The following is a 9,787-nucleotide window of genomic DNA, read 5'->3' on the forward strand; positions in this document are numbered from 1 at the left end:
AGTTTGTATACTTATTCCATTGGTCTGCTAAAGGCCTCTGTATTGTGACTGAAATCAATACTTTTGCAGCTCTGGCAGGAAGGAAGATAAGGACTAAAGATCTCTAATTTCTTTGTGTTTTTTCTTTAATAATGGTGTTAAATAAGAATAGATTTCTAAATTGAGAAATTATCCCAAATATTAGGTATTCTTTGCATGTTTATCAATAAAGCCTATATATATGCAACCTCTAGAACATCAGAATGCATGAGGCTTCAGTTTGAGTAGAGATTGGGACTGCATATTGAATTCTAATCCTTATTGTCCCTGAGATAGGAATTAGAATATTCAGTGGTCAGATACAAAAGCAATTATATTTGTGAACTCTATACAATTTGAGGTTGAGGTTGAACCAATGTGATGTACAGATAAAATGAAGAGCTAGAATAGATCTGAGACATCCAGTGCTTTTATTCTAAAAAAAAAAAAAAAAAAAAAAAAAAAAGGTGCCGGAACTCACACACGTCATACAACCCGCCTTGCCTACCCTACAAGGTTCCATCCCAAAAAGGTGCCGGAACTCCGTTCTGAGCGTTCTATGAGAAAAAAAGCCCTGGAGACATCACTGTGAGTTTCACCAACCATTCTTCCTAATTTTTTTCATCTACCCCATAGCACTTGTGTGGGGAAAAAGAGGGTTCCTTCACCCCATGAGAAAAGTTTACAAATAAATACAATGTGATATTATAAACTGTGTCTGAATTTTGCTTTCTATCTAATATTCATACTTGATTCTCGGATTGACAGAGTCATTCAGGCAAAACCAAGATTTTTAACACAAATTGAATTTCCTAATTCCTAGGATGTTCAGTGAAAATTGGAATGTTGACACTAAAATAAAATTTATGTTAATTCTGCCTCCAAATTTCCTTTATAGCAACTTGTATTCAGAATTTCTCGCTCTATTCAGTGTTTCTCAGTTTTAGGTGTGTGGACTTGGCTGGAAATTCTGGCAGTTGAAGTCCACATATCTTAGCTGCTAAGGTTGAGAAATACTGCTGTGTTTCTCATAGAACACTCTATTACTGTTATCTTCGTTCTGCTGAAAATAATAGATGTAAACTATTTTTGCTGCAGTTGTAAACCTAAAAAGACAATGGAACATGTACGTCCTTCTATAAGCAGTTTTTAATGCAATGTTTCCTCTGCAAATAAGAATTCTTTCTTCTTGTTTCCAGACTAATACTTAAAATAATGTCTTGATGATGGGCTTTTTACTTGGCAGTTTATTCTATTATGCAAGTTGTTGCAGGATTAGATTGCTGCTTCCTAATTCCAATAGTACATCTTTCACTTTCTCCCTTTTTGTCTCCCATCTGGATTGAGTTAGCTCACTCAACAGCAGGACTGAGTCTCATTTCCTTCCCCAGTAACGTTATATAGGCAGTGATCTTGGCCTGTCCTAACATAATTGAAAATTATGTGTACTGTAGACTTGCAGTGCTGAAATGTAGACTCATAAAAATCTAGGGCTCAGGTAGCCTGTGGAGATTAGATTTGGCATACAATGAAGCTTTTATGTAAAATAAGAATTAGAAGCCACCACATTAATATTGTATTATGGCTCAAGTTTGAAGCTGTTGAATAAAGCAAGTGTTTTATTCTTTGTCAATAGAGCTGGTGTTTTTTTCAATTTTAACTGGAGGAGGTAAAACTGTAGAGTGGATGGAATATCTGAGAGGATTCAGGAACATTCAGAATTCATCCTCTATGTTAACTCCCCAAATGTTGGACTTTTTTTTTTGTGTTCTTGCACCCCTAATGCTTATAAAGCTGCATTTTATATTTAGTTAAAATAAACTGGGTTAAACATTGATAAAAAAAATCTTTTGAAGCCTGTTTCTGAAAGGCAGGGGAAGGCCAAAATTGCCCCCTTCTTTCTAATAATAGTGACATTATTACCAAACTAAGTTGCTTTTGACTATGTGATTATTTTGACGAGTAGCTCAAGATTAGAGCAGTTCATTTGCTGCTATTGATGTCACCATACTGTATTCCAAAATCAGTTCAGTTGAGTAACTTCAGGATTACAGGATCATGAAGAAAGCAGCAGGTGAACTGGGATGTTAATGGAAGGATAGTTTGAACCTGTAAAAGCATTTTTATACCATAAAGATTTGCTGGAAAATACTGGGTTTAAACATTTGTTTAACTACAGCTTTTTAATATTTAATAAATAGGGGAAGGTTTTCTGTCTATTCTATGACAAATATAGCTTAAATCATTTTACAGTAATTCTGACTAGGGAGTGTGAAATGTTTTGTATCTGAACTCTTGAAACTGAAAGCATCCCATTTTGATCAATCTATCAGCTTCTTGTCGACGAATTGTGAAAATTATATTCCTGATATATTTAGAGAGCACCAGGTTGAAAAAAGATGAAGTAAGATGTCTAGTTGGAAGCATTGTAGCAAGCTGTTCTTGTAATAGCCACATAAAGGAATAAAGTTCTCCAGAATTTATTACCAAATTTTTGCTATAATATAAGAGAACATTATTAAATATGTAAACGGTAATCATGTCAATTGAATATAATTTATTCAAAAGCAATATATTAGCTTCTTCCTGAAAAAGTTAAACATATCAGAGGTGAGAACAAAAATTGCAAATTAAGATACTGTATATTGGGGCAGATTTTAATCTAGATTTATCTGGTTTGCTGATGAACTTTATTCACATTCTGAGCATGTACATCAGCATGATACCATTTTCCTCAAAAAATAAGACCGGGTCGTATATTAATTTTTGTTCCAAAAGACGCACTAGGGCCTATTTTTGGGGAAATACGATACTAAATGCATCTGTCTGGCTGACGATGTTAACTGGGGCTTATTTTGGGGTGGGGCTTATATTAGGAGTGTCCTGAAAAATCATGCTAGGGCTTATTTTCCAGCTGGGTCTTATTTTCGGGGAAACACGGTATATTAAAGTTTGCCCGGCAAAGTTCAGCAGAAGCTTTTGCCTTGCTTGCATTGCAAACTCTTTAATAAATTCAGTACATTCTCTCTCATCTGGGACCAACTTTCTTTGTAAATTCTGAATCCTTTTGATTAACTTCAGTAACAAGAATATGTCTTGGTTGTTATTGTTGGAGGGAGGGAGCTGTATCCTGCTTGTGCATCATGAATAGGATTGTTTACTAAGTGTCAGTTTCAGGCAAACCAGCCACTTGGCTGGAAAATTGCTTCTTTGTCATGGGAGCACATATTCACCCACAACTGGCTCTTTTATTGCTTGTGCTGGTGAGCAAGTAGGAAATTGTTGGTCTAAATAAATTGTTGATGTTAAGCAAGAACATGGGGCAGAGATCTATAGTTCTCTGCTACATTTTTATAAGTGAGGCTCACCTCCTGTTGATATAAATATTTTAATAATCTATCCCCAGCATTTCTCTTATCATTTTGTTACATGGCTATCCTATTTCCAAGAAGTTTTGCACATTTTATGCTATCCTGAGGGAAACCCTCAGAAATGAATCAGAGAAACTTTTTTCTAAAACATTTTAGGAGGGTTGCAGCAGAAAGCTAAGGCAAAGCAAAGGCTAGATCAGTGGTTCTCAACCTGTGGGTCGGGACCCCATTTGGGGTCGATCAACCATTTCATGGGGGTCGCCAAGCAAGGCTGTCCGCCATTTTTTTTGTCTGCCATTTTTTTTGTACGCCATTTTTCCCCCCTTTTCCGGCGGGTGCTTTACCTCCCTTGGGCTGGGTCAGCTGGTGGTCGGCCTGCTCCGTCTCTGCTGCTTGCCAGCTACCCCTCGGCTGGCGCAGGGGGCGGAACCACGCATGCACGGCGCTCCCGGGCAGGGAAAGTCTTCCACTTACGACCGGTTGGGTAGTCCTTGACTTACGACCGGTTTAGTCCTTGACTTACGACCGGTTTAGTCCTTGACTTACGACCGGTTGGGGTCACGGCATTAAAAATGTTGAAAACCACTGGGCTAGAGCATGGCAAAGATTATTCAGAAACTGCATGAGATTATTGCAGTAGGTTTATATGCAGCACCCACAGATACGTGCATTGGTGAGCATGTACGCACGAGTGTTAAGATTTCTTGAAGCATGAAAGGGGACCCCCCCACTTTATATTAAATGCTTTATCAGAATTAGAAGAGAGATGGTGGTTACCCCTGCTTTTTTACTTACAGTCTTCTTGAAATCCTGGATACATCATAGTTTGTCAAGGCCCTTCTTAAAATAGAGTGACGAAAGGTGGTGCCATCTAACTTTGACAATAATATTTTCTAACTCATTAAGCCAAACCATTTATTGAACAACATAAGGCCTTTTTCAGCAGATGAGGCTGGCAACTACCTGAATTGTTTTCTTCCTTCAACTCTGCTCATAACCTCCTAGCTTTCTCATTCTCCTTTCCATAGCTTTCTGATTTTTCCTTGTACTGATTTGGGAAAAGGTCTTTTGACATATCCCCAGTGGTATTTGTGCAAGGAAATTCAAGGACCATTGGATTAATGCAGTGTTTGGACAGCCAGTGTAATGCTGGCTGGGGAATTTTGGGACTTGAAGTCCATACCTCTTCATGTTGCCAAGGTTGGGAAGCACTGGCTTGAATGCATAATTCTGAGTGAGAATTTTAGCATATGTTTCCATTAGTCGCACCATTTTGAAAAATGTTAGCTTTTAAATATGAAATATCCATGGGTGTTATCACAGGTACAAATTCTAAGATAAATTTTTAAAGTTCTAACTTCTCAGTTATTGTACTTTAGGGCAAATAATGTTCAATGTGGGATTACCATTCCTTTTAGCAAGACAATATAAGTGGACCTTTTTGTTGTGATATATAGAACTATTTCAGTTCTTGCAGTGACGCTAATGATCATTTACCCTGCATTTTATTCCTTTCCATTTTGTCTCTCGACAATGTCTTTTCCCATATTTAGTCCTAAGATAACAATATAAAGTTTGCCTTTTTCTTTATTTCAATAAATGTTCATAGGTAAACCCTGTAAACATCCTAGAATACAGGAGTTTTAGGTAGTCAAATAAATGTTATAAAGAAATAGTATGAAAATACTTGCTTACATCACCACTGTTAAACATTATCTTTAAAAAAAAGTGTGGTTTTTTTTGTTTTTATTTTTTTATTTCATTTTGTTGCATACCTTTAAGTTATTTTTTACTGTGTTGCACAATGTTTACTTGTCTACGTCTTTCTTTTTCCATCCAGTATCTCCAGATGAAATGGCCGTTGCTGGATGTCCAGGCCGGAAGCCTACAGAGCAGACAAGCCCTTAAAGATGCCAGGTCCCCATCTCCAGCTCACATTGTGGTGAGTCAGTTAAAAAGGACTTCCTTTTGGGCACTTGGGGGAAGCAGTTGTTGTTGCTGAGCGTTTCTCAAATGCACCGTTGATAAAACTGAGAGAATGTCACACTGTGCGAAAGTCACCTGTTAAATTTTTTTCGTGCCTTGTGGAAAATGTAGACTTATTAAAGTGAATTATGTAAGTAATCATTTTGATGAGGCTGTAGAAAATTGCAGAGGAGTATGAAACAGCTCATAAGCAACAGGAGTATTATGTGTTGTAAAAATGCTGATATAGAACGTAAGAAATAGGAGTGCAAAAAGTTTATTTTTAAGTGTCTTTTTTGTCACATAGGAAACTGATAAATACATACTGTACATTAGTTTAAATCAATAAATAATTACAGATTATATTTTTTTAATTTAAGTTTTTGTGTTGTGTTGTTTTGCTTTTGTCAACTTAGAGGAGTTGACAGATTTCAGATTTGAAACAGTCCATGTGCTCAGGTTTATAACTAAAACACATGGCATACAAAGAAAAGGGATGGAAAGGGAAGAAGAAAAGGCATTCATGTTTCTCTTGAAAATTAAAGGTACAAACAGTTCAAATACATAATGAAATGGCTGCCAATTTTGTAACAGTTGGCAGGACTCTATACCAATTGGCACCTATGTAGAAGTTATAAAACAGACCTCTATTTCTGTTCTTTTTATTTGGAAAATATTTTATGCATGAATGTCCATGCGCTGTACATATATGTGCAAGTAGAATGTCATTTAAACATTTTAGGGCAAATTTTTAATCGTATTTTAATTGTTTATAGATTGATCGAAATACCAGATAGATTCCTCAAATTGCAGTGGGTTAATATGAAACTTTTTTTTCTTAAAGCCTAATATAATTATGAAAAAGCTTCTTTACAGTTGTATCTTACATTTCTTTTTGGAAAAAAGAGGAATAAAATTAATAGGTATAAGCAAAATCTATGGCCTAAGGCACCTCTGTGTGTGTGTGTGTGTGTGTTTGTGTGTGTGTAATATTTTGATCATTAATAATGATGTGCTTGTTATATCCTATTGATTCTTTGACATTGTTTAGGTGAAATGGTGAAGATAATCAGTTCCTTGTTCAGATTCTGTACAGTCAGTTCTTGTCTCTCACAGGAAACTGTAGTTAAGAATCCAGGAAGCTTTTACTTCTACAACCAGATAGGTGAGAGGAGAAGAAAAGAGAGTGAGCGGAGGGAGAAGGAGGAAGGAAAGGCAGGCTTTTTAAAAAACACACACACACCAAAGAAGTGGTTCATTGAAATGACCAATTACATCTGAATTTTATATATATATAAATTTTATATATATATATACATATATATATATATATGTATATATATGTATATATGTATGTTATGTTTTATGTTAAACATTGCATATATCTATATGCTACTAAAACTGTCATGTCTGTAACCTTTAACTGGGTGAAATAATCGTAACATCCTGTTGTTAAAAACTTGGTTCCCATAGAGTCCCACCAATTGAATACCTTAGGTAGGTTTTGGTCCTTGGGTCCTTAGGACACTCTAACTTTAAATGGTTTAAACACCAGTGAAGTAACGACGACGGACCTCCAAGTTATCTGGTTCAGATGAGGTCGGGAGGTCTTCAACCCATTTGACCAGGGTGATAGGGCTCCCAGATTCCAAGTCAAGCCAGCAGGAAATCATTCCCATTCCCACTACTTTTTTGCCCTTAATCATTCTTTTTCTCTATCAGGTAAGGAAACATCTCTGAAATAATGAGAGGTTGTCTAGTAGTGACTAAAATGAAGTTTCCTTGGGCAGAATGATTGAGTTTTCCATTTCATCCATCATCTTCCATATTGCTCTGGAGAGTGCCCACTTCCCTAGAGGATTTTTAAAAAACAAAAACAAAACTGGAGGTATAACTTTACTTTTTAGGATACACTGTTAGCACATATTAACTGCAGCCAAGTCTACATTCAGCCCTTTAGTAAAACAACTTCAATAAAAAGTTGTTCTATTGTGATTATTAGATATAATGTAATGATTGCAAGATTTTTTTCTGATATTCTCAATTTATTGAGATTTTTACATTGAAATATTTGACAGGAAGAAACAGTTACTTTCAAATTTCTCATTTAGGATCTGAAATTTTTTTTAATCTAATAATTTATGTAGCTTATATAATAGTCCAATGTTTTTGTTTTTCCTCTTCAAGTCCCACGTTTATTAGAATTTTTTTCTTGCATCAAAACTATAAATCAAGACTATTCATAAATACATTAATCTATGTATTTTTACACATATATTTTTATTATGCAATAACTTAAATTCAGTTATTGCATGCCAGATAATAATATTTTGGTAATCATATAAAAGCAAATTCCTCAGGAATTTCTGAGGTTTCTTTTCCCACTTGTGGACAAGATTTTTGAAGTCTTGGGAATACTTGGGATTTGTATAGTACAACTGCCCTGACACTATAGTATGTAATAAGCATATTCTGAGTAATTGAAAAAACAACCCTGAAGAATTGTGGTGCCAGGAGAATTTGGAACACCCACAGACACTGAACCAAGGCACTGTAGGGTGAAACCACAGAGGAAACAAACACCTAATGTAGTTACCAAGTATTGTATTAATTCATCAAGAGTTTTTTTTAAGCTACTTTGAATTGGATTGGAAATGAACTGAGACAGGACTTCAATAATATAAGCTTACTTACTGTTAAAACTTTTGCTGCCATGTTTCATATCAACTGTACACTAAGACTCTCTTCAAAAGCCATCTCATACTTAAGATATTCCAGTAATTCAAACTAATATTTTGGTAACAAATAGTTATCATTATTTGAATCATTGTAGCAAAATTTATATGCAAGATTTATACAGAATTTGGAATTAAGTTAGCAGCATCACCAAATTATTGGTTTTATGTGTATATTTGAAACAATATGGGAGAAAGCATCACCATTTTAAGTTTCTTTGTCCTATTTTAGCAGTTCTTGTTTCTTTTCTTATACATGAGTTTTCACCAAACTAACACAGACACCAGAGATATTTGCACACAGATTGCAGGTTGAAATCCACCCACATTTTATGATCTTACAAAGGGAAGAACTTGTGCACCATTAATTTCATTCCTTGCAACAAATGTGCTGTATAATATAAGGTCAAAAAGGGCCAGTATTAGCATCCATGCAATGGCAGGTTTTGGCAGTGACACTTGGAATAGGACTGCAACCTTTTATGAATTCTGGATGTTATAGCAATTATTACTACTGCATGATTCACAAAGGAACTTTTCTTCAAAGTTTGTTGGCCCAAATTAATCCTTGTGAACTGCACATAACATAATTTAAATGGATGTTAATGACATACATGTTTGTGCCTGAATATGGAGATACAGGGGCAAAACTAGGATAAAAGTGAAAATATGTGTTTAAATATAATTCTTGGCTTTTAGTATATTTCCACATGAACAGAAAATATTGTTGCTGATTGCCATTTCGTTTCATAATTTCTCTCTTGGGATAAAACTGGTATTTTATGTTATGTTGCCTTTTGGGACTATATTCCTGCTTAACTGGAGAAACGGCAATCATTTATAAATTTATGCTCCACTATTCATGAGTTTTCTGAAATGCCTAAATCCAAATGGGGCAAAAAACAAATTGGCTTTCACTTTAGTAGAGTACTTTTTATGTGAAAAATAATTTTGGAAATAATTTTTTTGTATGCATGTTAGACTATTTTACTAGATAGACCACATGTCAATTCATAGGCAAATTTCAAAATATGGTATGCTTATTTTATTATTTTTCCATTCTTATACAGCAAACCAGTAATTACTTCAAATTTCATAGATTCATTTGTGCTTACAAAAAGCCAAAATTCTAATGTTTGTGCAATGTTACTGAATTTAACACAAAGAAAGGATAGCCTTTTCCTTTAAATGGGAAAGTTGCTTTTGGTTGGAAAATATAATAACTAGTGTGGATAAAATGCTGTTGTATAATCTTCCCATTACAAAGCTATTATCTAACAAATAATGTGATCACACTGTATTCTTCATCAATATCCTTCCATACTTTTCTCTTACAAGGAATTGCAAATAACTAATTCATCTCCAGTCAAGCATTATAAATAACTTCAGGAACATATTTATATGATCACATATAAAGTTGCATGACTAGATAAATAACACATCTGTAATATCTGGAGAGCTTTTTTGAACCAAAAGATCTTTTTCATTTTTATGAGTAAATGTAGTAAATAAACACAATTGTAATAAGCCAGTTATACCTATGCTGCTGATATATCAAACTATTAGTTACTATTCACATATCTTCATTTGAGCCTTCAGTCATATATTAGTTACATATTTCATTTCATAAATTGTAATCTTGACTCAGTTCAGCAGGTGAGTGAAAGTGATAAATATAATCTCCCATCCATCCACCCT

General features: G+C 34.8%; 1 protein-coding gene across 8 annotated transcripts in view; it reads left to right on the forward strand.

Moving 5' to 3' along the window:
• Positions 1-9,787, forward strand: part of TCF7L2 (transcription factor 7 like 2) — a 207,401-nt gene that overhangs the window by 76,124 nt on the left and 121,490 nt on the right. For all 8 annotated transcript variants that reach the window (XM_015814586.1, XM_015814590.1, XM_015814589.1 and 5 more), the window contains exon 4: positions 5,230-5,331. In XM_015814586.1, the coding sequence (XP_015670072.1) occupies positions 5,230-5,331 (102 nt within the window). The remainder of the gene's footprint in view (positions 1-5,229; positions 5,332-9,787) is intronic.

The sequence above is a fragment of the Protobothrops mucrosquamatus genome, unplaced genomic scaffold (assembly GCF_001527695.2).
Source record: "Protobothrops mucrosquamatus isolate PMUCROS unplaced genomic scaffold, P.Mucros_1.0 scaffold266, whole genome shotgun sequence".
Lineage (NCBI taxonomy): Eukaryota > Metazoa > Chordata > Lepidosauria > Squamata > Viperidae > Protobothrops > Protobothrops mucrosquamatus.